Raw genomic sequence first — 20,427 nt, forward strand, 5'->3', positions numbered from 1 at the left:
TAGTTTTATGCTACTGCCATGACATGGCGATAAATACAAGAATGCTTATCTCAAAGTTTAATCAGTGACTCTATACACGTTTCTCTCAAGTACACACTTGTGGTATCTAGGGCAACACACTTTTGTTTTCATAGCGATTAACAGTTATGTTGGTAACCAGGACGTAGTCTAATTATAGTAACATTGCTGTTAATATTACAATGGGGAATTCTCTAATTATTGACCTTGACTTTATGTGTGTGTGTGTGTGCAGTTTTATATGGCAGTGTTACGTCAGTTAAATGTGTCTTGATCTATTGGTTCAAGTCTCAATAGCTGCCAGAGTCTGGATGTGTTACGTTAGTTAAATGTGTCTTGATCGATTCATGTTACATTTCTGGTAAGAATATATAAATAAACTTAATTCTTTATATTCTTATCTTATAAAATAAAGACTTTACTTCAAATAAGAAGATAATTACGTCCTACAATTCTCTCTGTGTTAATCTAGAAATCGAAAAGTCATGCATGTTAATCCACGACTTAAAGTCTTCCAAGTCGTTGGTTTTCCTGGCTGATTCATGCAACCCATTACATGCTCTAATAGTGCTAGTGAAGAAGGACCACTTGTACAAGTGTATCCTAGCATATGGAATAAGAAATGTGCCTTTATTTTTGTTCCTTCTGGGTATTTTATTAGGTTTTCTATTTGAAGATTATAGGTTCAGTGTTTTATGTATTAAAGCTACTTTACTTCTATTCTTCTCTCCTGAAGTGTCTCTACGTTTAGGGATTTTACTCATGGTGTTACTCTAATCAAATGTGGATATTCGTTTGTTATAATTCTTACGGTTTTTACAGCTACTTACAATGACGTATTTAAATTATTTAGAGTTATGTAATTCTTTGTTTGTATATTTGTTCGTTATAGATCAAACATTGGGTAACCAACCGGTTTTTTTTTTTTTACAGTTTTCTTTAGACTCCACTAGGCAATAGATACTTTTAACAGTTTTCTCTAGACTCGGTCACTAGGGAATAGATACTTTTACAGTTTTCTTTAGACTCGGTCACTAGGCAATAGATACTTTTACAGTTTTCTTTAGACTCGGTCACTAGGCAATAGATACTTTTAACAGTTTTCTTTAGACTCCACTAGGCAATAGATACTTTTAACAGTTTTCTTTAGACTCGGTCACTAGGCAATAGATACTTTTAACAGTTTTCTTTAGACTCGGTCACTAGGCAATAGATACTTTTAACAGTTTTCTTTAGACTCGGTCACTAGGCAATAGATACTTTTAACAGTTTTCTCTAGACTCGGTCACTAGGGAATAGATACTTTTACAGTTTTCTTTAGACTCGGTCACTAGGCAATAGATACTTTTACAGTTTTCTTTAGACTCGGTCACTAGGCAATAGATACTTTTACAGTTTTCTTTAGACTCGGTCACTAGGCAATAGATACTTTTACAGTTTTCTTTAGACTCGGTCACTAGGCAATAGAAACTATGTAGGAAGGAGGCGAGGGTTGGTAGCAGTTGTAGTTGGTGAAACATTTTTGTTCCACATTTTGATTACTTTACTTCTTGTTCTTTGGTGCTTCCAAAAGCTGCTTTTAAACCACACATTGACCTCACTCAATATTGTCTCAAGTAACTTTCTAGTTCCATAACCATCCGGAGATAGCGCTATCAATACAAAACAATAAATAAACTATAACCTATGTAATCAATACAAAACAATAAATAAACTATAACATATGTAATCAATACAAAACAATAAATAAACTATAACATATGTAATCAATACAAAACAATAAATAAACTATAACCTATGTAATCAATACAAAACAATAAATAAACTATAACATATGTAATCAATACAAAACAATACATAAACTATAACATATGTAATCAATACAAAACAATAAATAAACTATAACCTATGTAATCAATACAAAACAATAAATAAACTATAACATATGTAATCAATACAAAACAATAAATAAACTATAACATATGTAATCAATACAAAACAATAAATAAACGATAACATATGTAATCAATACAAAACAATAAATAAACTATAACATATGTAATCAATACAAAACAATAAATAAACTATAACATATGTAATCAATACAAAACAATAAATAAACGATAACATATGTAATCAATACAAAACAATAAATAAACTATAACATATGTAATCAATACAAAACAATAAATAAACTATAACATATGTAATCAATACAAAACAATAAATAAACTATAACATATGTAATCAATACAAAACAATAAACAAACTATAACCTATGTAATCAATACAAAACAATAAATAAACTATAACATATGTAATCACTACAAAACAATAAACAAACTATAACATATGTAATCAATACAAAACAATAAATAAACTATAACATATGTAATCAATACAAAACAATAAATAAACTATAACATATGTAATCAATACAAAACAATAAACAAACTATAACATATGTAATCAATACAAAACAATAAATAAACTATAACATATGTAATCAATACAAAACAATAAATAAACTATAACATATGTAATCAATACAAAACAATAAACAAACTATAACATATGTAATCAATACAAAACAATAAATAAACTATAACATATGTAATCAATACTAAACAATAAATAAACTATAACCTATGTAATCAATACAAAACAATAAACAAACTATAACATATGTAATCAATACAAAACAATAAATAAACTATAACATATGTAATCAATACAAAACAATAAATAAACTATAACATATGTAATCAATACAAAACAATAAATAAACTATAACCTATGTAATCACTACAAAACAATAAATAAACTATAACATATGCAATCAATACAAAACAATAAATAAACTATACCCTATGTAATCAATACAAAACAATAAATAAACTATAACATATGTAATCAATACAAAACAATAAATAAACTATAACATACGTAATGAATACAAAACAATAAATAAACTATAACATATGTAATCAATACAAAACAATAAATAAACTATAACCTATATAATCAATACAAAACAATAAATAAACTATAACCTATGTAATCAATACAAAACAATAAATAAACTATAACCTATGTAATCACTACAAAACAATAAATAAACTATAACATATGCAATCAATACAAAACAATAAATAAACTATAACCTATGTAATCAATACAAAACAATAAATAAACTATAACCTATGTAATCAATACAAAACAATAAATAAACTATAACATATGCAATCAATACAAAACAATAAATAAACTATAACATATGTAATCAATACAAAACAATAAATAAACTATAACCTATGTAATCAATACAAAACAATAAATAAACTATAACATATGTAATCAATACAAAACAATAAATAAACTATAACCTATGTAATCAATACAAAACAATAAATAAACTATAACATATGTAATCACTACAAAACAATAAATAAACTATAACCTATGTAATCAATACAAAACAATAAATAAACTATAACCTATGTAATCAATACAAAACAATAAATAAACTATAACATATGTAATCAATACAAAACAATAAACAAACTATAACATATGTAATCAATACAAAACAATAAATAAACTATAACCTATGTAATCAATACAAAACAATAAATAAACTATAACCTATGTAATCAATACAAAACAATAAACAAACTATAACATATGTAATCAATACAAAACAATAAATAAACTATAACCTATGTAATCAATACAAAACAATAAATAAACGATAACATATGTAATCAATACAAAACAATAAATAAACTATAACATATGTAATCACTACAAAACAATAAACAAACTATAACATATGTAATCAATACAAAACAATAAATAAACGATAACATATGTAATCAATACAAAACAATAAATAAACGATAACATATGTAATCAATACAAAACAATAAATAAACGATAACATATGTAATCAATACAAAACAATAAATAAACTATAACATATGTAATCAACTGATACTTCTAATAGTCGTACGTTATAGATGTGTGTATTTGTGAAGTTATATAAACATCTCAACTAGATAGAATTCATCTACACATGACACAAACCTCTATACTGTGTTGGTGAAACACTCGGACACGGTTCGTTGATCTCGATACCTTTGCTTTTTGTCTAGCACTTCCAACGTAATCAATACAGCCCTGTCACAGTCAACACACCGAGCATCAAACAACACATCAACAAACTGACGTGTACGTAGGACTCACACTCATTTCTTGTCTACACAGCTTGCCATTATTGTCAACAGCTGACTGTATTGTGTTCTGCTACTCTTGAAACATAGCTGTTAAGTAGCAGGTATTTAGATCTAAACTTTTTGGCGTGCTGGGTCTTATTTATAGGTTTTAGTAACACAGAAAGCGCATTACAAAAGAAACAGTTCCCACATATATCATTCTGTCATTATTTATAGATGGACCAAACAGAGACAAAACAAGATCTTTCAAGGGATCACTTGGCAGACGAGGGGAAACAGGAGAGACAAAAACTAGCAATTCATGAGAAAACTAAGGTTTGACAACATTGCTAATATATGCATATAATTATTCACTAAATATAAATTAAAGTAAAATAGTTGCTATTTTTGTTTAGATATCTGCTGAAGATTAAAGAATGTGTCTGGTATTTTAGTTGAGAATAATGTTTTGTTAACTGTTACGAGTGTACAAATAAGTTGGAAAGGAGTTCATTGTCACGTGTCTTCCTTACGTATGATCTTCTCAAAGAGCAAAGCCTTCTTTAGAATATCGAACCTAAATCATTGTTTCCGTGCGCATGTAGGGATCTTGTTGTCGATGTGGTAGAGAGGAACTTTCATTGATTAGATATTTGGTAGACAGAAATAAAGTCATTTACTATCATTGCAAGCGGCCCATCGGTGCCGGCATACTGGGCATTTGCTCAAATGCCCATTTGGCCAGTCCGCCCCTGCTGTAGCCTACAATATTTAGACGTCGGGGACCAAAAAACAGATGAATGTGAAATGAACTCGCTGTTTTTATATCACTAGAATTAAAAACTCACCTTCAAATATTACAATCTTACTACCTAGGATTGAGGCAGTCAACGTCAAGTTGATCTGTTTCTTGAACCAAATAATAATGAGGATGTCACGTTGCTATCACAATCTCCAGCAGAATCGTTTCCAACCAAATGTCTGGCTTTATTACGGCTAAGTGTGTAGCCCAATACACTTGAGTCTTATTTTCATATTTATAAATAGTTTTTTTGTCCTTCAAGGGAAATCTTTTCTACACAAACAATCAGTTTGACCAAGCCATAGAGTCATACAGCAAAGGTTTACAGTATGATCCAACGAATGCTGTTCTTCTTTCTAACAGAGCTCAGGCCTATATAAAGCTAGAGAAGTAAGTTTCCATGTTTAAATGCCAGACTTTTTCCGAGGGCCAAATTAGTGAAGTGTGTGACGGGCCGTATCATTGAAACAAGCAAAAGAAAATTATTTTTTTTCAAAACAAAGCTTATCAAAGGGAAAGAACAGCTTATTAACGTCAGTAATCTGAAAGGGGCAGGGTTTAGCTCCCTTTCTGCTATATAAAACAAAATACATAATTCGTTCTAATTGATTAATTAATTGGTTAATTTTTGGATCGATTCGTGTTTCGTCATCGACTAAGAATATTTATGCAATATTTTAATTTGATCCTAGAATAGGAAGTGTGAGACAGAACGTGTCAAAACGTTATAAGGAGTTTACATCCATATATACATCCACATCTCTCATTAAGTAGCATTTATTCCCCTTATTTCGATATTTAACAAAATAATTAATCACAAAAAATTAATTAACTAATTGGTTAATTGTTTTGATTGATTCATGATTTGACAGGTACAATAAATAATTGTGTAAAGTTTCAACTTAATCCGAGAATGGGCAATAGGAAAAAAACATTTTGAAACTTTTTACCATTGGAGCTGAATGCTCTACGGAAGGTTAAAAATGGGAACTTGCGAAATCTGCCCTTGTGGAGTGTCACCAGAGAATGCTGACCATCTTAAAAACTGCATTCTTTATCAATAAGTCCGAACAAGACATTGGCCCCATAACACCCCAATAGAAAGAAAACTGTATGGAGAGCTGCTTTAAGAGAAACCACTGCACAGTTCATCTCATTTATTGATCTAGTCAACTGAACGCTGCGACATAACAATTCGAACGAGGTAGAAACATTGGAACTGACCTCTGCGGCTTCACTATTAACTGTCCATGGGCCGGATAGTTACGAGCCGGTTATGGCTCGCGGGACGTAGTTTGGGCATAATGAAGTCTTAAGCGATTAAAAACTTGATTTACTCATGATTAGCTTTTTTTTTTACCAAACAATGTCATAGAATCCATTAATTCTGCCTGGTCATGTGGTGTATATGGTCATGTGGTGTATGCATGTTGGACTGACATGGAGATGGTCTCAAGTTCAAAACCTGCCCAACGTCATTCCATATGGTCATTCGAGGAGATTCAGGATTTGTACAGAATAATTTTCATTGTTGATAACACTAAACGAACATCTTATCACTCTAAATAACAAGTTAATCTGTTATCACTTAAAAGTAGTTAATCTGATCCCAATAATGGTATGCGCTCTGGGCTGTCGTCTCGAGGGTCCAAACCGCCGCAACCAATCAACGCCCTACGGGAGGTTTCGGGCCAAGATGTAATCATCCTCAATTCTGAAGAAACATTCGAAACATGTAAAAACAACAACAAAAAACAATAACAAAAACAATTGACCTATTTATATCCTCCTCTATATTTTCAGATACCCAGAGAGAGAGACAGACAGTACACATTATCACTCTCCTATATATTTTCAGATACCCAGAGAGTGAGACAGACTGTACATTATCACTCTCCTATATATTTTCAGATACCCAGAGAGTGAGACAGACAGTACACATTATCACTCTCCTATATATTTTCAGATACCCAGAGAGTGAGACAGACTGTACACATTATCACTCTCCTATATATTTTCAGATACCCAAAGAGTGAGACAGACTGTTCACATTATCACTCTTCTATATATTTTCAGATACCCAGAGAGTGAGACAGACAGTACACATTATCACTCTCCTATATATTTTCAGATACCCAGAGAGTGAGACAGACTGTACATTATCACTCTCCTATATATTTTCAGATACCCAGAGAGTGAGACAGACAGTACACATTATCACTCTCCTATATATTTTCAGATACCCAGAGAGTGAGACAGACTGTACACATTATCACTCTTCTATATATTTTCAGATACCCAGAAAGTGAGACAGACTGTACATTATCACTCTCCTATATATTTTCAGATACCCAGAGAGTGAGACAGACTGTACATTATCACTCTTCTATTTATTTTCAGATACCCAGAGAGTGAGACAGACAGTACACATTATCACTCTTCTATATATTTTCAGATACCCAGAGAGTGAGACAGACTGTACACATTATCACTCTTCTATATATTTTCAGATACCCAGAGAGTGAGACAGACTGTACATTATCACTCTCCTATGATCCCCTGAATGTCAAGTCTTATTTGAGACGTGCCACGGCCAGATTCAATCTGGGTCAACTGGATGCTGCCGAGGTAGACTTGAAGCGTGTTTTGATACTAGAGCCAAACAATAAACAAGCTCAGGATAAACTGCACTTGATACAACTTATTGAAAAGGTGAAGCTCAACATTTATTGTCACAGAGACATGAACAGCACATTTTTTCCCATCAATCAGATCATGAAAATTAAAAGTGCGTTGTTACTTGACGTTATAACTTATATTATTCAATTGATCAATTCGTCGCTTCTTTTTTTTTTTTTTATTTTGTTCATTTTTTCAGTGGCCACTGCAAGGGGAAAAGCCGCAATTAGTTTTGTGTTGTCTGTTTCTGCATCTGTCTGTCATGTGGTGTAGAGAGTTATTAAGAATCCGATTTTATATTTTGCCGTTTTGTTTTTTAAATTTATTATGTAAGACTTTTTTTTCGTAAAAAATGCATCATTCAAAAACTATTTCTTGCTAATAGTACTCCCACCCTTAAAAACAACAACAAAAACACAAAAAAAAAGGAGTGGTTATAATACGTAAAAATAATTTATCAGTCATATCAGGTTTCTATCAGTCATATCTTGTTTCTGTCAGTCATATCTTGTTTCTGTCAGTCATATCTTGTTATGACATAAACAAGATATGATATATTGTTATGACATAAACAAGATATAACTGTCAGTCATATCTTGTTTATGTCAGTCATATCTTGTTTATATCAGTCATATCATGTTTATGTCAGTCATATCTTGTTTATGTCAGTCATATCTTGTTTCTATCAGTCATATCTTGCTTCAACAGTCATATCTTGTTTCTATCAGTCATATTTTGTTTATGTCAGTCAGAAAAATACTAAATGTCAAATGGCAAGACAAAATACCAGATACAGAAGTCCTTCGAAGAGCGTGTCTGCAAAGCATCCACACAATCCTGATGCAGTCCCAGCTGCGATGGGCAGGTCACGTCTACAGAATGGAAGACCACCGCATCCCTAAACGACTCTTGTATGGCCAACTAAGCGAAGGAAAGCGCTCGCAAGGTGGGCAAAGAAAGCGCTTCAGGGATACCCTCAAAGCTTCTCTGAAGGCGTTCAGCATAGACCCTGGCACCTGGGAGACAGAGGCACATGACAGAGCATCATGGCGTCGCGCTGTGAAAATTGGAACACAGGTTGCTGAGGAAAAATGAACAACGCTGGCAGAAGAAAAACGCCAGAAAAGAAAAGCAAGACAAACGACACTAGCTCCAGCTGGAATAACCTGCCCAGTGTGCGGCCGAACATTCCGGGCTCACATAGGTCTCACCAGCCACATGAGGAGGCATAAAACCCCAGTGCAAAGCCCTCAGCCCCCTGGATGACAAAGTGGTCATCATCGAACCACGATGGACGAACTATATATATATGTCAGTCATATCTTGTTTCTATCAGTCATATCTTGTTTCTATCAGGCATATCTTGATTCTGTCAGTCATATCTTGTTTATGTCAGTCATATCTTGTTTCAATCAGTCATATCTTGTTTCTATCAGTTATATCATTTTTCTGTCAAATAATTTGTCTTGTAGATTATGTCATGTACTTATTTGATACCTAATTTAACTATCAGTGAAATTCTGAAATTCACTTTGATAAACTTTTGTATTGATCAAATTCTATAAATAGACCAACTATTCTAATCTAATATAAAACTTAAATTGTGTCAATCCTTAGGAACTGTTACTCCAGTATCCAGAGGATGAATCATTGAAACCATCCACAAGTAATATTATGTTCATTTATTATAATTACTAGCATTAACATTGAAAAATACGAAAGAAAAGTCATTTTTTAAAATTGAACATATAATCAACTTTTTGTTTCAGAAGACACACAGGACCAGCCACCAGGCGACACTGTAGATATAAGCCACACTTATGGTACGTATCATCATCAGTATGTAACATCGGTCACTAGATTGTCCAGGAGAAGAAATCATTGATAGACTGTGTGTAACATAAATCATAATTTTAAAAACTCTTGAGATTTCTATTTAAATGTTCCTATTGTCGTTGTGCTTGACTTCTGTGACGTCTTCTCGTAGGCTACAACTTTTGTGTTGAGCAAGTATACAAGACACTGTCTTTTGTGTCCATCACCTAATGATTCCATCTTATGCACCCCGTTAATAATCTCTCTCTCGTTCTCTCTCTTTCTCTGTCTGTCTCTCTCTGACTCTTTGTCACTCTCTATCTCTGTCTTTATGTCTTTTGTCTCTCTCTGCCTCACTTTCTGTTTCTCTCATTTCTCTGTCTCTCTTTTTCACTCCCTCTCTCTCTCCGACTCTCTGTCTCTCACGATTCTTACATGATCAACTTGTTTCTCACTCAGAGGATGGAAAGAGGAAGCCTAAATGGAAGAGCACATTGAAACAACAACAACACATCAACAACAACCTGAATTAATGAGTATTACACACATCGCACATGTTAATGTTTTTGATTATTATTTGCTTTATATAAATTAGTTCAAAGTATCTCAAACGTTGACAGGTGAACACGAATGTCAAATCTCGGAAGGTGAAGAGGCTGATCTACACAAATTATTTAACAAATGCAAGAAAAATCCAGGCCATCTTGATTTTATCCCTATCAAGCAATTCAAGATTGATCACCTACCAGCAGATTATCGTGATCAAGATCTTTACAACTTCATTAAAGTAGCAGCTGACCTGACGGTCAGAGTGAGTGTCAACATGGTCAGTCCCTTTAGACCTCAGTTTTTCCCAAACACCCATGTCCAGTATCCCTTTTACAACAAGGGAGGAAACGCTAGCACGAGATCCGGAAGTGGGCTTATAAGCGTCTACGAGTACCGAGATGGACTTGGGTGCGATGCACGTGGAAGTGGATCCAGTCAATTGACAGGAGACCAGCTCACCACAGATTACGTTTCCTGTCCCTGTGAGAAATGCAAACAGTCAGGCAATGCCAGCAAAGTCTGGTGGGAGATCTTCGTCAATACGGCGACGCATGTCGTCTTCGATGACATTGAGGCCAGCCGAACTACCTGCAGACTGTTCTTCGACGACAAAGACAGCCCCAAGGTCATTATCGACAAGGTCACGATGGATTACGTCAACATCGGCAACGACAACATCAGGTTAAAACACGTGACGTGCGATACCAAGCTCGGACCGAGGCTGTACGACCTGGTCAGACGCTTGTTTGACCTCGGTAACGAAGTGTGGAACAAGTTCTCCCAGAGAACCAGTGATAAAGTCAACTTGATTGTTTCCCACCCTCACGGCTGCTCTAAATACGTCAGCATCGGTCGTTGGGTGGACAACTACAGAGTGGAAGAATGCGACTACAACGACAAATTTGATCGTACCAAGTTTACGTACACAACCAGTACATGCCCAGGGAGTAGTGGCGCCAGAATCCATTGTGTTGGAATAGGCACTGGGCATGTTCATAACGGCGCAATGCATTCTAAACTGAACTACAGCAGTGTGGATTTATTCAGAAAGTAGTGTGGAGCTCTTCAAAATGGTTGGGACATTTTCATTAATGAAGGCGAATCCATAAATAGCATGCTTTTTGTTGTATTCGGTGTACAGAATATAGAAGAATGAACAAACTATATACTTTGTAATTGATAGGCTTTGTGGCACTTTGCACAGTACCTCTATTCAAGTCAGAACTTCATGGAACCTGGAGGATGGGTGGAGGGCGGAACCAGTACTAGGATTTTTAAAACAGCTTTATAGATTATCCTAGAAATAATTGATTGATGTATATCGCTGAGAATAGAATAAGTAGCTCGTTGGCTACACGATAAACAATCTAGTTTGAACTTTATAATTTTTCAAAGTAATAAAAAAGAAACAAATTTAAATTTGGCTATTTTCTATTTTAAGTTAATATGTATGTTGGAACGGACTACACGTCTTCGGGTGTTTTTCAAAGTAAAAGAGAAATAAATTAAACTTTTGCTAGAGAACTAGATCTAGATCTATCATTGGGTTTTAAAAAGACTATCACGTTCTTGAAAGGATTATAACATTCTTGAAAGGATTATAACATTCTTGAAAGGATTATAACATTCTTGAAAGGATTATAACATTCTTGAAAGGATTATAACATTCTTGAAAGGATTATAACATTCTTGAAAGGACTATCGCATAGAATAAACTAACCTGATACAAAAGCAAAGAGAAAAAAACAACACATTTTACATGGTAAATGTAGATAACACTCTATTAATAGGCAACATTAAAGATTGCGTCCATAGTGGAAAATTTTCAGAAATTGTCTTCCGGTTTTTTTTTACAGAAGTTGGCATGTTCAAATTTTTATACAAATGTTTGTTGTTATTACGAAATAAAATAACTTCATTAAAGTTTTTAAAATATTTAAAATACAAATTAATTTTGCTTGATTAAATCCTTGACCTTTAAAATGATTTTAATAGGGTTTGTTGCTGAACATAAAAATTATACATGTGTCAGACGCGAATAGCCCAATTTTCAGTTAAGGAAATTACAAAAGTCATTTCTCTATAGAAGAAGTTACGAAGGCTATATAAAATACAACCACAGACCTATATATACTACAATAAATATAGGTTTTTGATTGCTAGTTACGATTTATTTAGGTAGGTGCTGTTTTACTATTACATACCAAGTATTAGAGTTTAGAAAAACCCAGGTTTGTTTCTTGTGCAACGCTATTAGCTAACACCTCATATCATCTCTCCATTAGTATATTTAGTTAATTGTTAATTTATTATTAGTTGAAAGTTAGACAATCTATCACTGAGTACAGGAGCCTCTTTTTTATTTTTACAAAATAAAAAGAACTTTATATACTTTCAGCCGACATGCCGTATTATTAAAAACACCTCTATGTGAACTTCTCAATCATCTAGAGTCTTAGACAGTCATTATTTTAGACTAGATTTAAGTAGAGTCTAGACCTAGATTTAATAGGCCTATTATTATTAAAATAAAAAAAAATCAGTCATTATAGATATCATTTGCAATTTTATTTTTAGGTCTAGGCATTGAAAAGTAAATCTATTAATAAACTATAATAGATCTAAGTACTAACTTATTAAATAAGTCATTATAAGTAGAAGTATTATAATGAATATTGTATAGATCTAGATTGACTATATTATAGATAGATCTATAGATAGATCTCTAGTTTAGTAGATTAAGTATAGAGTATAGTAAACGTATTACAGTATTATTAGATCTATGTCTTATGTCTATGTCTATATCTAATTAATTCTAATAATCTAATAATTTAAAAACTTTAGTCTTTATTAATATCTAGACTTTTTTCTAATAAAAACTGACTATAGGCATAGCATAGGCTCGACTCGGCAATCTAGTCTCAAGAAAGAATCTATACTATTACTAGATCTATTATATTTTTATATATAGATCTAGACTAGAATTAGATTATAGATCTAAATATACTAATGGAGAGATGATATGAGGTGTTAGCTAATAGCGTTGCACAAGAAACAAACCTGGGTTTTTCTAAACTCTAATACTTGGTATGTAATAGTAAAACAGCACCTACCTAAATAAATCGTAACTAGCAATCAAAAACCTATATTTATTGTAGTATATATAGGTCTGTGGTTGTATTTTATATAGCCTTCGTAACTTCTTCTATAGAGAAATGACTTTTTGTAATTTCTTTTACTGAAAATTGGGCTATTCGCGTCTGACACACAGGGGCGTAACTAGGGATTTGGGGGCCCGGGGGGATTGACCTCTTTGGGGGCCCCTTGCATTTTGACATTCGACATATGACATGGAATAATGTACGCAAAAATATATAAGCCCCAAATCAAATTGGTTCAGTATATCAGTAAATTTAACAAAAAGTAATCAAGACTCTTTTAATGAATAATACCTTTGTTTATTAGTTAAATAATGCACAAGTGACAAATCTAAATTGATATCGCTTCACGTCGTGCATTCTGTGCAGCAAAGACATCTATAACATCAACTACATCGATACTTTCTAGTATTTGTGACTTCACTGACATTAAAGCCATGATAAGCCTTTCTTGTGTCATTGTGCTCCTGAGATAGCTTTTGATGAACTTGAGCTTTGAGAATGATCTCTCACATGACGTAATGGAAGTGGCCTGAGTTAGCAGTAATCGGAGGAGGTTGCAAAGTTTGAGCACACGTAATTACCATATGAAGCCTGTTTCTTCAATATGTCTATTGGTGATTGTATTACTGGTTTGTTGATGAAAAGTGCTCGTGCATCATTGACATCATTGAAAAAGCGATTTGCCATTTATTTCATCATACAAAAAAGGGAAAAGTAGCACAGTTTGTCATAAGCTGGTCTTCATCTAACAGGTGTCTAGGTTCAAGAAGAAACCCAAAGGTATCCATTTTCTTTCCAGCCTTTGGAATCTGCCCTTCATCTCCATATGAAATCTGTCCAGCACTTCTGTCGCAACACGTTTGAATTGCAGTTCTATTGACAGTCCTACATTAGAACTCAACTTCCCATTAAGTCTTTTCTTTCTTCTGGTTGTTTTGATTACAGGGAATCCATAGTATTCACTACCTTCTTTTGCTTTATCGATGGATTGGGTTTTTGTCAATTTCTCATCATTCTGCAGAAAGCATGAATGGGTACTAATTTCTTTAGCAGCTTCCCGTATATGCAGTCCAGACTTTTGTAGTTTCTTCTGAACTATATTAATTGGGCGCAAGAGCTTTGACCAGAATTCAAGATAGGCAAAAAATTCTTAATTTTCCACTGCATGAAGAAGATTCTGTGCTAATATTATATGGTATTACGTCATTGTTGGTTGTTTATGTTTTGTGCGCAAGCAAAGGATTCAGAGCATACAAAAGTGGGAAAGATCCATATCTCGTTATTCTCGAGTATAGAAATACTCCGAAAAGTGGACTGCCATATTCACAATCACAACTGCTGACGAGTAGAAAACTCAGGGAATCATTCCAACTGAATCGGTAGCTGAAAATGCAGAGACATTACTCAACGAACGACAGATGAAAAGCAAAGTGAATTACAATGCAAAAGCAAGACTACCTAAAGATTATTCTGTCGGAGAGTTCGTCTAGGTCAAACATGGCAGAAAGCAGTTGTCATAAAAAACATTCAGCACCCATATCTTACATCATAAAGACAAACGGACAAACGGAAAAACATACAGAAGAAATCAACGCTTTTTGAATAAGAGTTTCGATGAAGACATCTCTGGGTACTATGATACCGATGAAGACAATGAACTGCAAACTGTTGGAACAAACGAAACAGACAGTTATAGACCAACGTCTAGAGAACTTGTGCCAGTCAAGACAACCAGGAGTGGACGAATTGTTAAAGTTCCTAGTAGACAGGGCCGGCCTTAGGCCACTGCAGCCTATGCGGTCGCAGTGGGCCCCGCGCTTTCATAGGACCCGCGCTAATTCTAAGTGTACATTATTAAATTAAACCACTATAACGTATATAAAAAAACAGGGTTTTCGCGACCTCCTGATTTTCCAGGGCCTCCAGGAAATCTCATGAAAAGGCTAAATATACGATAAAGTCCTGAACTTTTTTTGAATTTATTCAAATCTCCTGAAGAATAGAAGAAATTGACATTTTGGGCTGCCTATAAAAAAAAGTGGCATTGCGAGCTTTCATTTGATAAAAATGTATTGCAAAGACGAAAGTAGGCCTATTTTCTAATTAAAAAAAATAATTTTGACATTATGCTCATCCCTACCCAGACTAGGCCCCGCGCGATCCGTTTCGCATAGGGCCCCGCAAATTTAAGAACTTTAAAAGGAAGGGTGTGATAATAACTTCAAAAGGAAGGATGTGCTAATATTATATGATATTACGTCATTGTTTGTTGTTTATGTTTTGTGCGAAAGCAAAAGGACTAGATGGAAATAAAAATAGAGTTTCCATTGGATTGAGGAAAGATGAATAGAGGGATAATAACTCGAGTGTGAAGTTTAATTCTGAAATTATAGACGCCAAACCCGAATAATGGACTATTCTAGCATTATTAAGAATAACTTTTGGATCTGTTATACTCGATTCTCTAAATTGTGCTTCAAGGTTAATTAGTGTAGCCATAAAATACTCGCCATTTAGATCTATTATTAGTAAAGGTAACAAGATACCTGGAATTCGCTGTATGTCATGCAGTTTTATTCGTGGCAACAAAGTTTAAAATGTAAAACTAACTTTAAAAAAAATTTGATCTCTGTGGGAAAAATATTTTTAAAATGTCAACAAAGTCAACGTACTGATAGACCTAGATCTAGGTTTAGTCTTTGTGAAAAATTTAATCCATAAATGTTGAAAAAAAAAAGACACCCTTCGAAACTATTTGTCAATCAATATATTAATTTATGTATTTACAAATAAATTTCGGACACCCATTTGGGGGCCCCCCCTAGGTGGGGGCCCGGGGGGATTTTAAAATTCTCCCCCCCCTCCGCCCCCCCTTAGTTACGCCACTGCTGACACATATATAAATTTTATTTTCAGCAACAAACCCTATTAGAATTAAATTAATGAAGAAAAGAACATAAAATGTGTTTAAATTTATAGTAAAAAATGTTACATTGCTACAAGTGGTTGACAGACTCGATGAGTAGTGCGCTAGCAAAACTAGGCGATACCGAGATAGCGGGCTACTCTAAGGCGATACCGAGATAGTGGGCTACTCTAAGGCGATACCGAGATAGTGGGCTACTCTAAGGCGATACCGAGATAGCGGGCTACTCTAAGGCGATACCGAGATAGCGGGCTACTCTAAGGCGACACCGAGATAGCGGGCTACTCTAAGGCGATACCGAGATAGTGGGCTACTCTAAGGCGACACCGAGATAGCGGGCTACTCTAAGGAGACACCGAGATAGCGGGCTACTCTAAGGCGATACCGAGATAGCGGGCTACTCTAAGGCGACGGTATTCGTTCGAAACCCGGAACGTCCACTTCTTTTTTCTTTTTTTACCGAGATAGTGGGCTACTCTAAGGCGATACCGAGATAGTGGGCTACTCTAAAGCGATACCGAGATAGTGGGCTACTCTAAGGCGATACCGAGATAGCGGGCTACTTACTCTAAGGCGATACCGAGATAGTGGGCTACTCTAAGGCGATACCGAGATAGTGGGCTACTCTAAGGCGATACCGAGATAGTGGTCTACTCTAAGGCGATACCGAGATAGTGGGCTACTCTAAGGCGATACCGAGATAGCTGGCTACTCTAAGGCGATACCGAGATAGCGGGCTACTCTAAGGCGATACCGATATAGCGGGCTACTCTAAGGCGATACCGAGATAGCGGGCTACTCTAAAGCGATACCGAGATAGTGGGCTACTCTAAGGCGATACCGAGATAGCGGGCTACTCTAAGGCGATACCGAGATAGCGGGCTACTCTAAGGCGACACCGAGATAGCGGGCTACTCTAAGGCGATACCGAGATAGTGGGCTACTCTAAGTCGACACCGAGATAGCGGGCTACTCTAAGGCGATACCGAGATAGCGGGCTACTCTAAGGAGACACCGAGATAGCGGGCTACTCTAAGGCGATACCGAGATAGCGGGCTACTCTAAGGCGACGGTATTCGTTCGAAACCCGGAACGTCCACTTCTTTTTTCTTTTTTTACTTTGAAACTAAATCCATAAATAGAAAAAAAAATGTTTTATAAATGACGTACATACATTGCTGTGTTTTTAATAAGTTCTTTTTTTAAATTAAATGCGAAGCAGTATTTATCTCTATTATGGGAGTTTGTGTAAATTTTTCTCAATTTTTTTAATAAAAAAAAATGTTACTATATTAACTGATTCAAGTTTTGAATAATTATGAGTATTTTTTTTTCCTGACTGTATGGTCGTGTAGTAAAGTAGTAAGTCATCTGGACTGTCGAACTTTTTTTTTTTACCCGTGATCGAATAAAGCTCGCCGTAATTCCACATCGTCTTTGGGGAGTTTAGAATTTTTAAATCTTAAGGAATATCCGAAATATGAAAAACGTCCATTAAAACATTGTTCCATTTTATTATTTATCAATATGTAATTAATTATTTCAGTATCTGCAGTAAAAGGTCAGGGAACTAAAAAATAATTGGTGGCTTGAGCTGTTAGTAAACATACAGAGACATGCTGTCACTGGTGACACATGCTGTTTCTATGAGTCGCTTCGATGTGCCTATGGCCCAACTTACTAGACTACAGCACCGCTAAGATCATCCGATGGTTCTACCCTATTTACTATCAAGGCGGACATACTAAATCGCTGGACAGAACCCTACAGCATGCTGTTTGGTGATAAAAGGCACGTATCGGAGGACTCGCTGGCAAATGTCCCTCAGAAAAATATGAGAGAGTAACTCAACGACCCACCGACATCTGAAGAAATTGAGACAGCAATATCTAAACTCAAAAAACGCAAGGCACCTGGCTCTGATGAACTTCCTGCTGAAATATTTAAAATGGGTGGTGTCGCCCTAACCTTGAGGCTAACAGACTTGTTCGCTCTATGCTGGGAGAAGTGTGTGTTCCCACCTGAACTTTGAGATTCCGTTATCATATCCCTATACAAAAAGGGGTGACAAGTCTAACTGCTCCAACTATCGAGGCATTACACTTCTGTCAGTAGCAGGAAAGATCTTTGCTCGAGTTTTGCTCGACCGACTAACCCACTTTTTAGTGGACGAGGTCATATCTGAGGTCTGAGAGCCAATGTGGTTTCTGAGCCGATAGAGGTACATTTGACATGATATTTGTTCTGCGACAACTACAAGAAAAATGCAAAGAGCAGAACTTAAACCTATACCCTGCCTTTGTGGACCTTACCAAGGCTTTCGACACGATCAGTCGCGATAGTTTGTGTAAGATTTTGGCCAGGCTGGGATGCTTACCTACGTTCCTATCAATTCTCAATCAGTTTCATGTGGACAAAGAGGCCAAATCAGACACAATGGTTTCCTTTCTGATCACTTCCCAATAGAAAATGGCGTGAAGCAGGGCTGTGAACTTGCTCCTACTCTATTCGCTATCTTCTTTGCGGTAATGCTGGGTCAAATGAGGCAGCGATTACTCCCATACAAGAACAAAGGAGATGGTCATAACGGAGCTTCTCTGTGCCGATGATTGCGCCCTGCTAGTTCACAATGAACATGACCTACAGAACGCGGTAAACGAATTTGCATACGCTGCCGCCTCTTTCGGTCTATCTATAAACCTCTAGAAAACAGAAGTCATGTTCCAGAAGTCGCCCAATAAAACATACTCCGCCCCAAGGATCACCGTAAACGGACAGCCCCTTAACGTGGTAGACCACTTCACATATCTAGGTAGTATAGTGTCAAATGACGCCTCACTTTCAAGGGAAAATGATAACCGTCTGTCCAGGGCCAGTAGCGCTTTTGTACGCCTTCAGGAGAGAGTTTAGCGGAACAAATCGCTCCACCTGCCTACAAAAATCAATATCTACCAGGTGGTGGTTGTCTCAACCCTTCTGTATGGCTCTGAGACATGGACACTACAGAAAACAACTAAGACTTCTTGAGCGCTTCCACCAAAGATGCTTGCACTCCATCATGGACATGCCGCATTACAAACAGCGATGTCCTTGTTGACGCCGGTATGGACAGTATAGAGGGACTTCTTATTGCCCGGCAGCTACGCTGGGTAGGGCACGTATCCCGTAAGGGAGACGAACGTATGCCAAAGGCAGTTTTTTTTTTGTGAGCAAAAAGGTGGTCGACGTAACAGAGGCGTCCCACGGAAACACTTCAAAGACCAGTTTAGGCGTCAACTTTCCTTGGCTGACATAAAAGAGAGCACCTGGTTGCATGCGGCCTCAAACGAGACACCTGGAGGTCACTCACGAAGGCCGCGGGATACACATTTGAGACCAAAAGAAAATCCGCTGCCTAAGACAAACGCAGACGGCGAAAAGAAAATTTAAATCGATCACCTGCGGACAATGGTTATGCTTGCCGTGGATGTGGCAAAATATGTAGGTCACAGCTGGGGCTGCGCAGCCACGGGAAATACTGCACCCCTCACCAATCTTCGGACTCGAAGACGAGCCTTATTATTATTATCTTGAAGTTACCATATATAACTACTATAACTCCGTAGGTTTGGAGTTTGGACTAGAATATATATATATAAACACAGTGGCGTCATAAAGGGTCGCACCGATTGCATTGCTCTTAATAATTTATGTAAGACAGATTTTAAAAGTAAAACATTTTGTATTCCGCCCCTGTCCCGGCTCCCGACCCCCCCCCCCCCCAAATTCTTAAGGGACTGTATAAATCTACAGAGATTATAATGTTCTAATGATAAGACTAAAGATCCAGACTTAGAAGACGGTGCGCAAAATGTTCTTGAATGTCTATTTATGGATTTAACTCTTTAAATGAATACAGTCTACATGGGGAAAAACCCGCTGACGTGTTTGTTCAGGATTAACAATTTCAAGACCAAATTTAATTTCAAAAGATAATATTTCAAATAATTATAATTGTTAAACTAGAGTTTCCCAGTGTGGCCAATTAGCTACTTATTCTATTCCCAAACATATACATCATCTGTCAAAGTTCTAGGAAAATTGTTCGAGCCTTTTTGAGAATCACAGGTTCCAGTTTCCATAAATTTTGCAAGCTAAAAAGAGCAATGTAATAAGCACAATAATTTTTAAACACATTTTAAAAAATTATTCTTTCATCAAAATATCAAATCTACATCAACCAACATATCACCCACCAACACATAGTTAATTAAAACATTGCTA

The 20,427-nt window shown here is 35.5% G+C and overlaps 1 protein-coding gene across 5 annotated transcripts; it reads left to right on the forward strand.

The window, feature by feature from the left end:
• On the forward strand, positions 1-11,741 carry LOC106067841 (uncharacterized). Of its 5 annotated transcripts, none has more exons than XM_056040871.1 (8): positions 9-379; positions 4,285-4,354; positions 4,470-4,568; positions 5,297-5,424; positions 7,545-7,746; positions 9,331-9,379; positions 9,483-9,536; positions 10,149-11,741. In XM_056040871.1, exons 3-8 carry the CDS (start codon positions 4,470-4,472, stop codon positions 11,129-11,131), a joined length of 1,515 nt encoding a protein of 504 aa, XP_055896846.1. In that variant the 5' UTR covers positions 9-379; positions 4,285-4,354; the 3' UTR covers positions 11,132-11,741. The 5 variants fall into 5 exon arrangements, with proteins under 5 accessions (XP_055896848.1, XP_055896847.1, XP_055896846.1 ...); XM_056040869.1 differs by having other exon boundaries at positions 10-379; positions 4,173-4,354; XM_056040873.1 differs by lacking the exon at positions 5,297-5,424 and having other exon boundaries at positions 1-379; positions 4,173-4,354.
• Positions 11,742-20,427: the final 8,686 nt, after the last annotated feature.

This window comes from Biomphalaria glabrata, chromosome 9 (assembly GCF_947242115.1).
Source record: "Biomphalaria glabrata chromosome 9, xgBioGlab47.1, whole genome shotgun sequence".
In the NCBI taxonomy this organism is placed as follows: domain Eukaryota; kingdom Metazoa; phylum Mollusca; class Gastropoda; family Planorbidae; genus Biomphalaria; species Biomphalaria glabrata.